This window comes from Cladophialophora immunda (genome assembly GCF_000835495.1).
Source record: "Cladophialophora immunda strain CBS 83496 unplaced genomic scaffold supercont1.3, whole genome shotgun sequence".
Classification (NCBI taxonomy): domain Eukaryota; kingdom Fungi; phylum Ascomycota; class Eurotiomycetes; order Chaetothyriales; family Herpotrichiellaceae; genus Cladophialophora; species Cladophialophora immunda.
The window spans coordinates 1,010,316-1,025,948 of record NW_015622543.1 but is presented as its reverse complement, the minus strand read 5'-3'; the positions used below and the strand labels follow the sequence as shown (position 1 = coordinate 1,025,948).

Genomic DNA, 15,633 nt, shown 5'->3' with positions numbered 1-15,633 from the left:
CGGCATCCACGGAGTGATGATCTGTATCGGCTACACCTCCGCCAGTTGGATCGGTGTAGGGTTCTACTTTGTCCAGGCAGCTGGAGCTCAATGGCGTATCCCACTCGCCGTACAAGCTGTCTGGCCTGCATTACTGGCTATGGGAGTGCTATTCCTGCCAGAGTCGCCCCGATGGCGTACGTTTCACTTTCTCTTGTCGTTTGGAGAAGACTCGGTGTATTGATCTGGAACAGTGCTTGACCGCGACCGCTTCGACGAGGCGTATTCATCCTTCAAAAGAGTGCGAGCCGAGACCTCGGACAGTTTCCTGAACGATGAAGACGCCATCCGTGCCGACTTCACTTTGCTGCACTCGCAGATTTTGGCAGAGAAGCAAGAACACCTCTCGACCTTGGATTTGTTCAGGTTGCCGGGATATCGCAAAAGAGTGGGCATCGGCTTCATCATGATGGTGGGAGCCCAGACGACTGGAACGCAAATCATCAACAGTGAGTCCTAACTGCACTTGGCTCGAGATGTTTTCTTCCTGATGGAGCTAATGAGAGACCAGATTATGGGCCGATGCTGTATGCCAATCTCGGCTTCGATACCGTTCGACAGCTTATCATTCAAGCTGGCTGGATTTCCGTGTCTCCCTTTGGCAATGGCATCAATGCCCTGATTGTTGACAAAGTCGGCCGCGTTAAGATGTTGAGTATGTCAAGCCCCGCATTCGCCATGTCTCGGGATATGTCTGACTGTTGCTAGTAATTGGAATGTCGGGATGTGTGCTAGCTCTCGTTGGCGAGGTCATCACACTGTCCCAGTTCCAGGAACACGGCAGCCAAGGTGCCGCCAGTGCCGCAGTCTTCTTTCTGTTCTTGCACGTTGCCATCTTTGCTAGCACCATTGACGCGACATCTTACATCTACGCGTCCGAAATATTCCCAACACCAGTGAGAGCAAAAGGGCTGTCGCTGTCCATTTCCGGATTGTTCCTCACGGCATTGGCATTGCTGCAGGGCGCTCCCACCGGCTTTGCGAACATTGGATGGAAATACTACCTGGTGTGCATTGGTGCCACATCGGCTGTCATCGTTGTGGTATGGTGGAAGTTTCCAGAGGTAAGATTCTTCTTCAACAAACATTTTGCCGAATGTGACTGACAGTCCTCAAATCTCAGACTAAGATGATGTCCCTTGAGGAAATTGGGGCCCTCTTCGCAGACTCGTCAAAGACAGTTGACGAGAAGGCGAGTGCCAAAGCGAGACGCAACTCCTCGGACAACGAGAGCGAGAAGGACAGCAGTCAAATCGAGGTGGAGCGTGTACAGACATGAGAGCATGCCCATGACAGATTGTTAAGGGAGGCCCTGCACGAGATCACAAAGTCTCCCTGCTATATTGGGCGAGCCGTCCATCAAGCAGGCTGACACGATTCGAGATATTCAACTCATAGACTTTATTCTCTAGATGTGTGGCGCTCATAGACTGGACAGAGAGCCAGGATTGTGCCGAAGATATGCATATAGATGGCCCTTTAGGTCTCAAGTCAAGGGAGCGTCCTGCTCCATTTATATTGGCCAGGCTCGCTAGGACATGCATTCGGGGATGCACAGGCCACTTCCCGTGCATCCCAATGAGAGTGATCCTTTGCAATAGTGCCACTATCACGCGAGCGGGCTTCGTTCTACCCCTCACTCGCGATCGCCCAGATCATCGCTTTGTCTAGAGATCTCTCCAATTTGAAGCATTTTCCCGAGACATGGCCGAGCATCTTACGAGGTCTCCCCGCCTTCGCAGGGCGATGACGAATGCCCCGAGGGGTGTGTGATTCGGGGCACCCACGGGGAGACAAGATCGATCTTTAGATATAACAGACGTGGTCGATCAGTGAAATCTCTAGAAATCAAGCCTTCTCACGATGAGACTGTCGACCCGAGTGACCGTCCACATTCTTCACGACACAGGCGCAACCTAGGCGAACCTACAAGCCATCCAACATGTCTAACAACACGCTCCCACCGTTCCCGTCAGACGTGCCGGTGGCTGACATCGCGACGGTCGATTTCGACCTCCTGGCCCAAGGAGACGCGGAACAGGCCCGGATCCTGCTACACTCGTGCCAGAACTACGGCTTCTTCTACCTGTCCAACCACGTGGACGCGCGGTTCATGTTCAACCTCGCCGACGGCGTCTTCTCGCTGCCGCTGGACGAGAAACTCGCCTACGACATGGGCACCACGGGCCACTACTACGGCTACAAGCGGTCAGGCGCCATGTTCGTCGACGACAAGGGCACCAAGGACCACAGCGAGTTCTACAACGTGTCCAAGGACGAGGTGCTGGGGATCCCGCAGCCGCCGCCGGCAGACGGGACGCCGCCCGCGTCGGTGTCGGGCCATCACCCGCAGGTGGTGCTGGACCGCTTCGAGGAGCTCCAGACGTTCATGAAGTCGTGCCACGCCGTCGTCTACGCCATCACCACGTCCCTGGGCAAGTCGCTGGGCTTGCCGCGGGGCCTTCTCGAGTCGCTGCACGAGCTGGACCGGCCGTCCGTCGACCAGGCGCGGGTCACCTGCGCGCCCCCCGTCCGGCCGGCCGAGACGATCACGCTGGGCGAACACACCGACTTCGGCAGCGTGACGGTCCTCTTCAACCAGCTCGGCGGGCTCCAGGTGCTCGCGCCCAACAAGCGCGACTGGGAGTACGTGCGGCCGCGGCCGGAGTGCGCCGTCATCAATCTGGGCGACAGCCTGATCAAGCTCCTGGGCGGCCGGCTGTACAGCGCGGTGCACCGGGTCGTGGTGCCCCCGGGCCAGCAAGGGGAGTGCATGCGCCACAGCGTGGTCTACTTTTCGCGCCCGAACTCGAGCGTCAAGCTGCGGGACCTGTTCCAGTACCCGACCGCAGAGGACGTGGCGGCGCTGGAGAAATCGTCCGGCGAGACACTCCTGAACGCCGACGAGTGGGTGAAGCAGCGGGCGCACAACTGGAACACCGCACAGTACAAGGGCAAGGAGTCGTACAAGCTGAGTCGCGGCACCGAACACAATCGCGAGTGGGATTCCGATCCCGCCAGGTTGAATCAGCGGCGCCCCAAGGCGGTCGAGGCTGTGTGAACGCCTTGGGCCTTGGGGTTGGTGGCTGCTTTATGTATAGTCTTCGATATAGTCAACTACCAAGACAACTCGGGGGCCTTTAACCGAGATTTCCCTCATTCTCACATGCCAAACTCTACTGCGTTTTACTCGGCGCGGTGCCCGCCCTAGAGACGGGGTCTGTACGAGTACAGGAGGTGCATCAAGCCACCACCCCGCTTTTCGCCTAAAAGGAGGAACAGGGGCCGAGTAGTAATATACTACGAGTACATTTAACAATTCGTATAGAAGAACTCGTTCCAAGGCAGTCCGGCCCGTCTCGGATGCAGCACCCTGAGTAAGTAACCCACCGCACGACCAACAAATGCCCGAGTCCTCCTCGTAAAGCGATTTCCCAGACCGCCTGGAGCTCGAGCAATATGCTCCCCCTCCCTCCAATCGCCATTGACTGGCGGCCGAAGCAATAGAGTTGCAGCTCTCCCATGCGCATTACATCACGCGCATCCGGACTTTTGGGCCAATTGCAGGCGCGTATCGCGTGAGGAGCCCGCGCGGAACAGAGTTCGAGATGCCCTTCTTGGTAGTCTCGGCGGTGTTGAGCCACTCGTCGCATTCTCTCAGCTCAGCTTGGTCTCCTCTCGGAGGCAGACGGCTCGAGTACGAGCCCGTGTCCCTGTCCCAGTAAGGCAGACTCGTTCCCGGCGCGTGGTTCGCGGTATTTCATCTCTGCAGCTACGGCTCGATTAAGGGAATGAGCACTACGTATTGCTGCTTGTTCCTTGCCATTCCTGCCCTTCATTCTTCTCTCCTTCTTTCCCTTCTTCACCTGAGCAGACAAGTCAGTAAACCCACAGAATAGGAACAAAATGACCGAAAAATCAGTACGGGTCGCAATGGGCGATCGTCGACCGCATCTTCGCGCCCTGGTTGATATGGGAAGGTTAGTCACACAGATAGTAGTAGCAGCATTGACTGAATTTGCTGGATTCGGAGCTCCAGCAATAGCCCTGCGAAATGGGTTCCCTTCACACAAGTTCCGGGATTGACTTAGTGTGCCATCTTAGCAACGGGATCCGATTCTCTGTCTCGGACCTGTCACCGCCCACGGCGCGAACGCTGCCGACGGTGCATTTCCACCGATCCAACATCTCCCTGTACGATGCACAGTTCGACTCCAAGGGCGGGAGGATCCCGATCCCGCCCTCCATCATCCGAGCCGTGGTCGCCGCGCTGATGCGGTTCAAGGTCATCTGCGACGACCTGGGCGTGCCGCAGACCCAGATCCGGGTCATCGCCACAGAAGCCACGCGTGAGGCGTTGAACTCGTCGGAATTTCTCGCCGCCATCCACGAAGCGTCCGGCTTGGAGGTCCACATGCTCCCCAAGGAGGAGGAAGGCCGGATTGGGGCGTTCGGGATAGCCAGCAGCTTCACCTACGTCAAGGGCCTGGTGATGGACCTAGGCGGAGGGAGCACGCAGATCAGCTGGATGATCTCTCGCGAGGGGCGGGTGGAAATGAGTCCCAAGGGCGCTTTCAGCTTCCCCTACGGAGCCGCGGCGCTCACTCGCGCGCTGGAAAGTGCCAAAGCAGGCAAGTCGAAGGAGGAGGCCGACAAGGCCATCGCCGAGATCAGGGCGGAGATGAAGAAGAACTTCCTCAATGCGTATCGCGAGCTCGACATTCCGCAGGAACTGATTGACGTTGCCAGGCTCTACGGGGGATTCCAGCTCTATCTGTGTGGCGGGGGCTTTCGCGGCTGGGGCTACCTCCTCCTTTACCAGAATCAGGTACATGGGCACCACTATCCCATCTCGATCATCAACGGCTTCATAGCAGATAAAGCCAGCTTCACAGACACCGAGAAGCTGAAGGAGGTTGCGCGCACCGCGCACCGGATCTTCCGCGTGTCAGATCGCAGACGTGCCCAGGTCCCGGCTGTTGCGTTCCTGGTCAATGTGCTGGCGGAAGCAATCCCGTTCGGGATCAAGGAAGCACAGTTCTGTCAGGGCGGTGTCCGTGAGGGTGTGCTATTCCAAGAGCTACCGTACAACGTCCGGAGACAGCACCCCCTAGAAGTGGCCACTGCGCGGTTCGCCAAACCATCCGCCCTGGCCATGGGCGATCTATTTCTGTCTGCCATCCCGCCGTCCACGAGCGGGGAGCCGAGATCGTTCCCCCGGTCCATCTCGACGGAGGTCATCCGCTCGCTGGCGAACGTCTTCTTCGAACACTCGGACCTCTCCAAGGAGTCTTCCTCGAGCGCCGCCCTGTACAGCACCTCCACCGGCATCCTGGCCTCGGCCCACGGCGTCTCTCACACCGACCGCGCGCTGCTGGCGCTCATGTTCGAGGAGCGGTTCGAAGGCGAGCTGCCTCCGCGCGAGTTCGACTACAAAGAATCACTCCGCCACCTCCTCACGCCGGAGCAGGTCTGGTGGTCGTGCTACATCGGCCGAGTCGCCATGGTTGTCGCCCAAGTCTACCCGGCCGGGATCATCGACGAGACGAACCCACGGGTCCAGATCTCTGCGCGATGGGCGGCGGGCCTGGGCAAGGACGGGAACAAGGATGGCCTGGAACTGACTCTCTGGGTGTCCAAGGTTCCCGGCGACCCATATCTCCTCAAGGACACGATGCAACGCGCCCTGCGCGTCATTGAAAAGGTGGGCAAGCGCAAGAACTGGATCGGAGGGAAGGAGGGCTGGGGCATCAAAGTCAAAGTCGTCGTGGAGGAGAAGGATCTACAGCGGGAGCAACAGCAGAAGCTGCCGCCACTGCCCGAATGCGAGCAAGAGGAGGTCAGAGAGGAAGGGGAGGAGGAAAACGAGTGGCAGATGGAGTGAAGCCGAGCCTCGCGATCTCCAACACACATCTCAGGCTCTCCCTTCGGCATAGGGTCACTGATTGACAGAGGCAAAGCCAGCTACGGGTCTATGGCTTTTCGAAATTGATGCAGCGACAGAATATCCAGCTGATAACAGCCGAAGCGAAATGTAATAGTAATTCTATGTCGCTCTCCCCAAACCCCCACTCTCACTACCAGAGACTATCTGGGAAGCCATGTCCGTGGGGGTTGATCCAATTGACGCTTGGATTGATTCGTCTAGCTGTGTTGAAAGACAAAGCTCCCATGGGGTTAATGACCCTATCATATCACCAAATCAATATTGAGATATTCCTCTTTGGACGTGTCTTTTATCCCATGTAAAAGGTCGGGACGCTGGTTCATGTAGGCTCGCTCACTCTGAAATCCGCATGACTTTGCGCGATCTGTGGTTCTCTGCCTATACTTCAGCGCGTCCTACGCACTCCGTGAGATGGTGGAGAACAGGTCAAAGTGGCTTTTCGTCGCCTGAATACCATCACACGACACGAGAGGAGACATGCTTTTTCATTCGCTCATATGTACTAGGGACATATAGACCTTCCTCTCCTATTCTTCGTCGGCCTGGTCGCCCTGCTTGGCCTTCTTGGCCCTCCACAGGTAATACTCCCCGGCTGTCATGACAGGGTATTTGGCCGGATTATCCTCCGAGATGCACGATGGAATAGGCAACATGGGCATCTTCCTATCCAGGCCGTAGAAGAACGGGATAGAATACCTCTCTTTACCGCTCTTGTTGATCACCCGGTGCACTGTCGACACGAAATAGTCGTTCGTCTGCCTCATGAAGCAGTCGGCGATGTTGATCACAAAGGAGTTCGGCACGGGCTTCGCTCGGATCCATCGCCCGGACTTGCTCAGCACTTCAAGCCCTCCGGACATGTCTTGGTTTACAATGGTAAAGCACTCAAAGTCGGTGTGCGCGCCTATTCCGTTCTGATCGTCCACCGACGCCTCCTGTTCGGGGTAATGGAGGATGCGCAGGCCAGCTTCAGGGCGCTTAATCCACTCGTCGAAGTAGGTTTCTGGTAGATGGAGTGCCAGGGCGAAGACCCGGGTCATCTTGCGAGCAAATTGGAGCATAGGCGTATGGTAAGCGTACATGGCTTCCTTAAAGCCAGGCAGATCACTTGGCCATATTGAAGAACCTGGGTCATTTTCTGGGTTTTCGGGATCTTGCTCGGCAGAGTATGCTAGGTTGAATGCTTCACTGAGATCTATGAGGCACATAGGATAGGACGGTTAGTTGCGCGACCCCGGGACGAATGAAATCAAGTTTGGACTCCAACCACAGAGTGACCTACCATGATGTTTCCTCCCATTTCTGTTATAGCTCGCAAGCGCATGGTACCCGACATACTCCTTCGGCACGAGGCTCGTGTCCACCTCTAATTTCTTTTCTAGCGGCAATGCAAAGAATCGCTTGGCTTGTTCAAACACTCCATCCGCCAGTTTGGCATCAAACCCCTTGAAAGAAGAAGGGAACGTTTAGCAATAGATGCAACCTCGCGGAACAAAAAACTCACATGATTGACCACATAGAAAAATCCAATGCGGTGAGCAGCTTCTCGAATCTTGTCCGCCACAGCCTGTCGATCCGCCAGGTCATCACTGTAGATTCCAGCTACGTCGATAATAGGGATCTCGTCTGCATCAATGGCCTCATTGGATTCCACGTGGAGAGTTTGACCATTCTGGAGCTTGATTACGAGAGGATTATTTTCCTCGGTCTGTGTCGTAACTTGGGACATGGCGATATTTAATTGGAGCGTGCCGCCAAAACAATGATGAACTGGTTTTCAAGATTCGAAGTGCCTATCAGGGAGAATCAGGCCCAATATCATATCAAGTCTTGGGCGGCATGTCGAGCAGTTCCAGAAACAAGCATCGAGTGCTGTGTACGAGATATCGGATTTCAGAGACGGAGACACGCGCAGCCTTACTGCTTATCGGCTTTGCCGTGCCATTCCTCATCCGATGGATCTACCGAGCATCGACTGTTATATTCGGAGAGTGGTTTCCGGCCTTCCTTTTTGGCTATCGTTCTCACAATCCGGCACCAGCCGCTGCGCTAATAAATGCTTACCTCTAGCCACATGGATGTTGAGATATTGGTCCAGGGCTCAGCCAACTGCGATGATTGGCAGATTGATGTCAGGTTTCTTAATGGCCGCTACTCAAATTCTATGCTGTGGACATTGACCTGTCACAAGGCGCCTTGCCCTGGACTGACGAAGAGAGCGAAGAGTGATCCCGTGAGACATCTCTGATGTGGTCTGTCTGCGGTAAGGACCCTGTGGCGCTTCTCGTTTCAAGCGAGCATTTCTGGGCCTAGACTTTGACGCTTTACTCGTTGTATAACATGTTATCGAGCTGCCGGAAAGTGGCCGTCGTCAACGTGGAGATGAGCGAGCGGTATCATGTCGGTCCCACCACGTGGCTCGCCTGGGTTCTTATCAGCGATAGACATGTCCAGAGCACGGGGAGTGGGCGGAATCAGGCTCTGTCGAGTCATGATCAGAGGCTCGACCATATGATAAACATAACTGCGATCGCAGTTTTGCTTGAGCCGCGAGCTCAACTCTTTCCACCTGAAGGAACCTGGACCGCCGTCAAGCCTGCCTCAGCTCATCAGCGGATCCAAAGCAATGAGTTCTCTTCGTCACCGAGCCGCACGGCTCAGCGAGAAGCTCGAAGTGCCCGTGGACGAGAACTTGGACGGTCAGAGGGCCACGGCATGGAACAATCGTGATCTTGCCCCGCTTCCTCCATATAGGCGAACGTGGACAGTATGGGGATTCTTGGGGTTCTGGGCTGTCATCCAACTGAACACAGTCGGATGGCAGACAGCAAGCTCGTTGATTTCACTGGGGTTGAGTGTGTGGGAAGCTATGGTCGTGACGATTATCGCCAAAGTCCGTATTGTCCCGTTGTTCATCTTGTGCAAAAGTTCTCGACTAACCCGTGTTGGCATATAGTTCCTCATTGCTGGAGTGGCGATCGCGAACGGCTGGTGGGGTGCTCTCTGGCATGTCGGTTTCTCTGTGGGAAATCGCGCTGTTTGGGGGCTTAGGGGCTCGTATCTCGCCCTCGCACAGAGGATCATGCTCTGCCTGGTCTGGTACGGCGTTCAAGCCTGGATTGGCGGCCAGATGGTAGGCGTGATGCTCTACAGCATCTTCTCCGGCTACAGACACATACCCAATACCTTCCCGGCCAGTGCGAACATGACGACTCAGCAGTTTGTCGGCTTCATCGTCTTCCTGTGCTTCCAGTTTCCCTGCCTCTTGATCCCTCCCGAGAAGACCGCGATCCTCTTCCGGTATGCCAATATCATCACAGCTGTCACCATGTTCTCGGTCACGGTCTGGGCACTGTCGACCGCCCACGGCGGCGGGCCTTTGCTCACTGCGAACAGCACACTCACCACGACCAGCGAGAAAGCCTGGGCAATCATCCGCGGCATCACTACCGTCATTGGTTCCATCGCGGTGTCACTCACCAATCAGAGTGACTTCAACCGGTTCGCAAAAACACCGGGCGCGCAAATTCCTGGCCAGATTTACTCCACCGTGATCATCGGTGCGCTGGTGACCCTCATGGGCACACTCTCCACCTCTGCTGCGCAGAAGATCTATGGAGAGGTGCTCTGGTCGCCCGCAGAGCTTGCGATTCGCTGGATGGAGGACGGTTATACCGCCAAAGCTCGCGCCGGGGCTTTCTTCGCCGGCCTGGGGTTCTTCATCTCCCAGCTAAGCATCAACACCGTCGACAATGCGTGGCCCGGTGGCTTCGATCTTGCCGCACTCTTCCCTCGCTGGATCAATATCCGCAGAGGTGCAGTCATCACGTTCGTGCTGGGTATTGCAATCAATCCGTGGCAATTGGCTGACACCGCGAATACGTTCATCAACGTCCTGGACGGATATTCTGTCTTCCTCGGCCCCATGGTGGGCATGATGGTCTGCGACTTCTGGGTTATTCGTGATCGCAAATTCAAGCTTTCTGATCTATACATTCCAGACCAATCATCCATCTACTGGTACAACCGGGGGTTCAATTGGCGCGCCTACGCCTCTTGGCTCATCGGCATGGCACCCGCGCTGCCCGGATTCATCAATGCTGTCAACCCGTCGATTCATGTGCCCAAGGGCGCACAGGAGATCTTTTATCTCGCGTACATCGAGGGATTTGCTTTGGCGTTCGTTGTGCACTATGTTTTGAACCGATTATTCCCTGTACCGGGTCTTGGGGAGATCGACGCGGAAGATCTGTTCGCGACATTTACAGTTGAGGAGGCAAGAAAGTTGGGCGTGATGCCTCATCCACGGCTGCTCGAAGGTGAGGCGCTGGAGATCCAGGACGGTGAACGTGCGTCTTCAGAGGACGCTGTAGAGTCGAAGGCGGTAGTGGTTGGAGAGAAGTTGGTTGGCTGAGTTTCGAAGAAAGGTGCTGAATACATCGCTCTCTCATTTCGCTGGTATGTATCCAAGCATCAATGCTACCTCGCTCATTGTATTCTTATACCTTTTGCTTCGGTTCTGTGCGCCATGTTTAGGGTGAGGCATCTGGTTGATAGACAATACGAGTTCCCATAATTAGAGCCTCTTGTCATTTGCTGGGGCCTGATTGAACACAGGCATATCGGCATCAGAGGTCAGAGTACATTCATGGCTTTGTTGAAGATCTCTTCTCCGAGTGGCTGGATTATATCCGCGTAGTTGAACCCTCGTAGGACAAAGTAAACATCCGGCCATGTCGACAATCCCATGTCTTGGATCTGGCGAGACAGCTGCGTTTCAAACCATCGATCGCTAAGTTCTTCATGACTGTCCGGGTCACAGTGTTTGACAGTTTTGACGCATTTGATGAAGGCAGGCGCTTCCTTCTGGTGGTTGTTATTGTGGACAACTTCGGTCGACGGCAGCGCTGAATTTGCCATTTCGCGCTTGGATTTAGACTTTGAAAATTCGGCGTGCGCACCAATAAACAGTGCCCAGAGACGAGCATTGCGATATTTTGAAGAAAGGTGGCGTCCCAAACCTCGCCCGGACTCTTCGGCATGTTGCAGTGCTGCTCGGAGGTTCCGGAGTTGCGTCGGTACCATATCAAAGAGATCAACGCCGCAAACCTCAACTTTGTAGCTTAAGTGGTGCGTCCAGAGAAATTCTGCAAGGATCAAATACTGCTGGGTATACCAATACTCTGCTTGCTCCACGGAGCCGTCTTCCGCTTCTCCTTTCGCTGAAGATGGGGATGTACATTGGATGGCCTCGTGGACGGCGCGGGTATAGTGTTTGATCATCCTCCCCTGCTGGAGACAGGCGGTCGTGGTCAGCCACAGGATTATGAGCGGTGGCGTGGGTAGACCATTGAGCCCGTAAAGCAACCAGGTTTGTAGAGTGGTCCTTCGCGAGACGAAGAACGCCTGTAGGTCTCCGCCTTCGACACTGGGGTCGAGAGACTTTTCCGCTTCGTCCCGAAGGGTTGTCCACTGTGGAAGCTCTCCAAGCTGACTCAGAGCAGCGTCCCAAAGAGGCTGCATCGTTTCAACCACCCAGCCGCCTGGGCTCACGTCGAATGCGAGAGGAGTCATGAAGATCGAAGAGATTTGGGTGTCACTCCAGATGGCGTATTGCAGAAGCGTGAAGTTTATTGTGCGACTCCTTTGTTGTTGTTCTTGGAACATATTTTGCAGTATCTTCGCATGTGCCGCAGCAGCTGACAGGTTTTTGTCAACGATTTCCGCTTTCTGCAGCATGATGATTTGGAGCACATTTACATCACTGCAGGTGTGATGTGCGTTGTTGAGCAGTCTCACGCGTAACTCCTGAATACTTCGCAGGCGGTAACGCATAGCCAGAGTCCGTAAAGCGGGATTGAGCACCGCAGCAACGGTTGCCGAACGAGCAATAAAGGCATTCGCCAAACCTGGCTCTTGGAGCGTCGAGACGCAGATGGCCCAATCTAGTCTCGCATTTGCAGAGCTGACCCACGTCGTAGAAGGGACGTGATACTGCGCGGGAAGGAGATAGTCGCGGTAGAACGAGATCAGCTGGTTGACCTCAGGATTGATTTTGACTGGATAAGCACCGAAAGGATCCGAATTCCCGCTGCGCAGAGTGATTGAAGAGGAGCAAGGACGAGGCCCGGTGACGGTCTCAACAGCGGCACCCGTGCGGCGAGTCTTGCTGGCCTTTTTTGTCTTCACGGGGACTACTGGACCGCCTCGCACATCTCTGCTGCGCTCAGGCGCCAGAGGTGTTTTGAAGCTGGGAAGCGGTAGCTTCTGCTTGCAAGTGCGATGGACCACGACGAGATCTCGAAGATGCTTGACACTCTGCTTTCGGCGCCACACATGATAGTTCTGACGGACGTGGGAGAGGACTTGTGAATGGTCATGAGAGCCGCCTGGGCTGCTGGAATCGTAGTTGACAAACAGAAATTTCTCCGCATAAGGCTGTAAGGAAGGATGGCGAGGATGTTGATTCGACATGGCGATCGATCATGCAGGCTTAGTCAAGTCAGTGAGGTTCCTGGCAGAAGGTAGAACGCAGAGGCATACGAGGCGCAGCTGGCAGCAGGTCTCGGAGGAGGCTGGTCGATGGATTTACCATGGTGGTTTCGCCATGACAGCGATGAAATGGTTGAAGTGGGCGAGATTGAAATATCACAGCAGGTAAGCAACAAGACGGTCGGCCTCGGATTCGCGCCAAAGTCAAATCTGGCGCCCCTGCTCCCGCGCCGTAATTAATTCTCAGATTCTGGGGGCCAAAGAACATTCATTCTGGCGACAGCGAACACGTTATTGTGCCCGCCCCGAGTCCGCTGGGCTGACAAGCTCACTAAGCCGCAATTGCGCTTCGCAGAGTGCAATATACGAAGCAGGAAAGGCGGGCCAAGGGTGCAATTTGCATGTGTAATCAGTCCAGGCCACTTCAGCTTGGGTTTCGATTGGTCTTCTGCAGAGTCCATATCAGGCTGTATCCCCCTCGGGCAGCCATGCAATCAATCAATCGCAGCAAAATCCATCTCGCTCCATACATGGCTTGAATTGCTGGTGTTAACCAACTGACCCGGCCGCCACTCGTCCTTCATGAAGCGGCGTTTCACTCATGATCACAGCCATGACCAGCATATCTTCATTTCAGCATGCATACCATCCCGTCCCGCTGTGAAGAGTGCGTTCCTCCCATCTGGATCCATGATCGTCCTAGTCCAGATCCTTCCCAACTCCCCTGCGAGGCATGACAATGCTTAACAACTCAAGACGTGGTGATAACATTTGTGCCGCCCTTTCGTAGCATGTATGATGAGAAAAGAAAAAGAGACGGTCCTTGTGATCTAGTTCTGCGCAGCAGCTTGACCAGTCTGGACCTGTGTCTGCCCTTGTCCCTGTCCCTGCCCGCCTCGTCCCCGATTGCCACGATAATTGTATCCACCATATCCACGGTTGTTATAACCGCCTCGATATGTCCCACCGTATTGTCTTCCGCGACCATACCCACCTCCTCGGCCGCGCCCGCGGTAACCTCCATCAACATTCCCTTGCCCAAACGTCTCGATGTTTTTCTTGAACTCTTCGCTTCGCACCTGTCTGCCATGCGCGCGGCCGTCGTTGCCTTCTTCTCGGTCCTTGGCTTCCGATGAGATGTTGTCAAAGAACGAAGTTGATCTGTTGTACGCAGGGCCAGCCGTGGGGAGGCTGTCTTTTCTCGTCGGAGTGGGTTTCCCTGTTTCTCCGATGTCTTCTTCCGGTACTGGATTTTCTTCAAGGGGTGATCCTGAAGCAATCGCTTCTTTGATGAGGTCCTCCTTGTTGAACTTCGCATTGGCGGATTCAAAGTCAAAGTCGGACTTGGGGATTTCCATCTTCTTCTGGCCACCGCCACGGTGGTAATTGCTTCCTCGCCCACCTCTGAACCCTCCCCTACCCCCACGCGCCGCCCCGTTGCTCGTGGTTGACGTAGACATTTCTGCCACCTTTTTTGTCAGAGCATCTACGGCTGCTGTTGAAGGGGTCTGTTTGGTCTGTGCCGCAGCTGCCTGAGGGTTCAATTTTGCCATGGCTGCTGCCACGGCTTCCTTTGCTTGTCGCGCTGCCTCATCCATGGCAGCTTGCGAGGGCGCAGGTTTGTGGGGTTTCGCACCGGCGCCATTCGTTGCCGAAATCTCCGGCGCCACGGGAACTGGGGGTGTGAAGGATTTCTGGTTCACTGTGAGAGGGACTGCGGGAGTGACACGGTTGTTCTTTGGCCCTGTAGGGACAGCTTTGGGAGGCGCCACCACCGCAGCCGCTGCTGCTGCTGGCGCAGGAGCAGCTGTTGGAGCAGCCTTAGCAGCGACCTGGGCATGAGACAATTGTGACGAAAGCGACGTGGAGGGTTGTGTTTCCTTGGGGAGAGGAGGAGAAGAAGTTGATTCTGGGGCCTTATTACTACCCGGCAGTTCGGACGTCAAGTTCGAAGCAGGTGGTACTGCGGGCGCAGCGGAGTCAGGGGGAGGTTGTGACTGTGGAGCAGGTGGCGGTACATTGCCGCGCAGCCCTGGAGGACCGATCGGAGGTTGAGAGTGTTGTGGAAAGGGGTGAGGGCCAGGCCCTGGCGGGAAACCCTGGCCGGGAGGAGGAGGGCCAAAATACCCAGGAGGCGGAGGCCCATAAGGTGGGAATCCGGGGCCAGGGCCAAAGGCTCCCGGCGGCGGGCCATAGCCTCTACCGAATTGATTGGGAGGGTAGTAACCACCAAAAGGAGGAGGGTGAGGGTATTCTGGAGGAGAAAAAGGACCATCGCGTGGAAGGCCTGGTGGAGGAGGACCCGGTCGCGACGCATTCTGGGTATTCATCCAGGTTAGCAGGGACTCGAGAAACCGTGAGTTGAAATCGAGGATGGATAGAAGTCGATATCAGAAGGAAGGCAACGGAAATATCCACATGGCTTTGCGCTTTCAGAACAGGTCTGTGAATTTACATCCGAATATTTCATCATAACGACAGGGGTGAGGCAACAAAAGGCACACGACATACCAAGATGGCAGGGTCATTCGGCATGCTCTGAGGAGGCGACGGTTGTAACGGTTCATCTTCAGCAATCTTGATATCCTTGACGTCGCTTCCGCGAAAGACAATGAAGCCATATTTCTGTTGTGAGGGAGGGATGAATTTTTCGACTTTACGGTCTTCGGTACCAAAGGAGAAGACATTTTCCAAGGCAATTGTGGACTGTTCAGGATTTATCTCGTGGAGAGTACCGACATAGCTGCGCGTGCCAAAGTGTTAGAGCGGATCCAGGGAGAATAAGGAGGCTCGCGTACCGAATTTCACTTTTTGAGATGAGGTTGAAACGCTGCCCGATGAGATGATCCATATCCATGATGACGGAAAGAGGGCGCAATAAAGAAGACACTAATGTTACATAAAGAGGAAGGAAATCCGAGACTAGAGGAAGAGGGAGGGTGGAAAGGTGGTGGTGGCGGCTGAGGACTTGAGAAGTTATTTTGTTTGATGGAAGAAGCAGAAAAGACGAATTTGCCTTGACAAGCTGCGGAAGGTCAAGACGCCAGAGTGACAAACAAGCAAAACACAGTGCATTTGAGGTCGCTTGTGCGCAGACGTAGTCTTGGCGTCTTGGCGTACTATGGTAGGGTGTTTATTACCTTCGTGCAGCATCA

At 55.1% G+C, this 15,633-nt stretch overlaps 6 protein-coding genes across 6 annotated transcripts; 3 read left to right on the top strand and 3 right to left on the bottom strand.

Moving 5' to 3' along the window:
- The first annotated feature begins 1,871 nt into the window (after positions 1 to 1,871).
- PV07_04927 (uncharacterized protein) lies at positions 1,872 to 3,184 on the top strand. Its single transcript, XM_016391784.1, has one exon. The coding sequence runs from the start codon at positions 1,982 to 1,984 to the stop codon at positions 3,098 to 3,100; it is 1,119 nt and encodes a 372-aa protein (XP_016249303.1). The 5' UTR covers positions 1,872 to 1,981; the 3' UTR covers positions 3,101 to 3,184.
- Positions 3,185 to 4,093: 909 nt separating this feature from the next.
- Positions 4,094 to 5,923, top strand: PV07_04926 (uncharacterized protein; the record flags this gene model as incomplete). The annotated part of the gene is made up of 1 exon (XM_016391783.1): positions 4,094 to 5,923. One exon carries the CDS (start codon positions 4,094 to 4,096, stop codon positions 5,921 to 5,923), a length of 1,830 nt encoding a protein of 609 aa, XP_016249302.1.
- A 590-nt stretch (positions 5,924 to 6,513) lies between these two features.
- Positions 6,514 to 7,942, bottom strand: PV07_04925 (uncharacterized protein; the record flags this gene model as incomplete). Its single annotated transcript, XM_016391782.1, has 3 exons — positions 7,491 to 7,942; positions 7,269 to 7,431; positions 6,514 to 7,181 (listed from the first exon to the last, which is right to left on the bottom strand). The coding sequence occupies exons 1-3, from the start codon at positions 7,713 to 7,715 to the stop codon at positions 6,514 to 6,516; spliced, it is 1,056 nt and encodes a 351-aa protein (XP_016249301.1). The 5' UTR covers positions 7,716 to 7,942.
- A 670-nt stretch (positions 7,943 to 8,612) lies between these two features.
- On the top strand, positions 8,613 to 10,400 carry PV07_04924 (uncharacterized protein; the record flags this gene model as incomplete). Its single annotated transcript, XM_016391781.1, has 2 exons — positions 8,613 to 8,879; positions 8,943 to 10,400. The coding sequence occupies 2 exons, from the start codon at positions 8,613 to 8,615 to the stop codon at positions 10,398 to 10,400; spliced, it is 1,725 nt and encodes a 574-aa protein (XP_016249300.1).
- Positions 9,589 to 12,549, bottom strand: PV07_04923 (uncharacterized protein). Its single transcript, XM_016391780.1, has 2 exons — positions 12,530 to 12,549; positions 9,589 to 12,478 (listed from the first exon to the last, which is right to left on the bottom strand). Exon 2 carries the CDS (start codon positions 12,458 to 12,460, stop codon positions 10,622 to 10,624), a length of 1,839 nt encoding a protein of 612 aa, XP_016249299.1. The 5' UTR covers positions 12,461 to 12,478; positions 12,530 to 12,549; the 3' UTR covers positions 9,589 to 10,621.
- Positions 12,550 to 12,734: 185 nt separating this feature from the next.
- PV07_04922 (uncharacterized protein) lies at positions 12,735 to 15,498 on the bottom strand. The gene is made up of 3 exons (XM_016391779.1): positions 15,277 to 15,498; positions 14,990 to 15,221; positions 12,735 to 14,796 (listed from the first exon to the last, which is right to left on the bottom strand). Exons 1-3 carry the CDS (start codon positions 15,333 to 15,335, stop codon positions 13,309 to 13,311), a joined length of 1,779 nt encoding a protein of 592 aa, XP_016249298.1. The 5' UTR covers positions 15,336 to 15,498; the 3' UTR covers positions 12,735 to 13,308.
- Between the last annotated feature and the right edge of the window lie 135 nt (positions 15,499 to 15,633).

Excerpts from the sequence above, each read along its gene's own strand:
- PV07_04927 (XM_016391784.1), top strand. The coding sequence starts at position 1,982 with ATGTCTAACAACACGCTCCCACCGTTCCCGTCAGACGTGCCGGTGGCT.
- PV07_04923 (XM_016391780.1), bottom strand. The coding sequence starts at position 12,460 with ATGTCGAATCAACATCCTCGCCATCCTTCCTTACAGCCTTATGCGGAG.
- PV07_04922 (XM_016391779.1), bottom strand. The coding sequence starts at position 15,335 with ATGGATATGGATCATCTCATCGGGCAGCGTTTCAACCTCATCTCAAAA. Across the intron at positions 15,222-15,276 it reads ATCTCAAAAAGTGAAATTCG|CTATGTCGGTACTCTCCACG; the intron begins GTACGCGAGCCT and ends TGGCACGCGCAG. Across the intron at positions 14,797-14,989 it reads CGAATGACCCTGCCATCTTG|AATGCGTCGCGACCGGGTCC; the intron begins GTATGTCGTGTG and ends ATGAATACCCAG.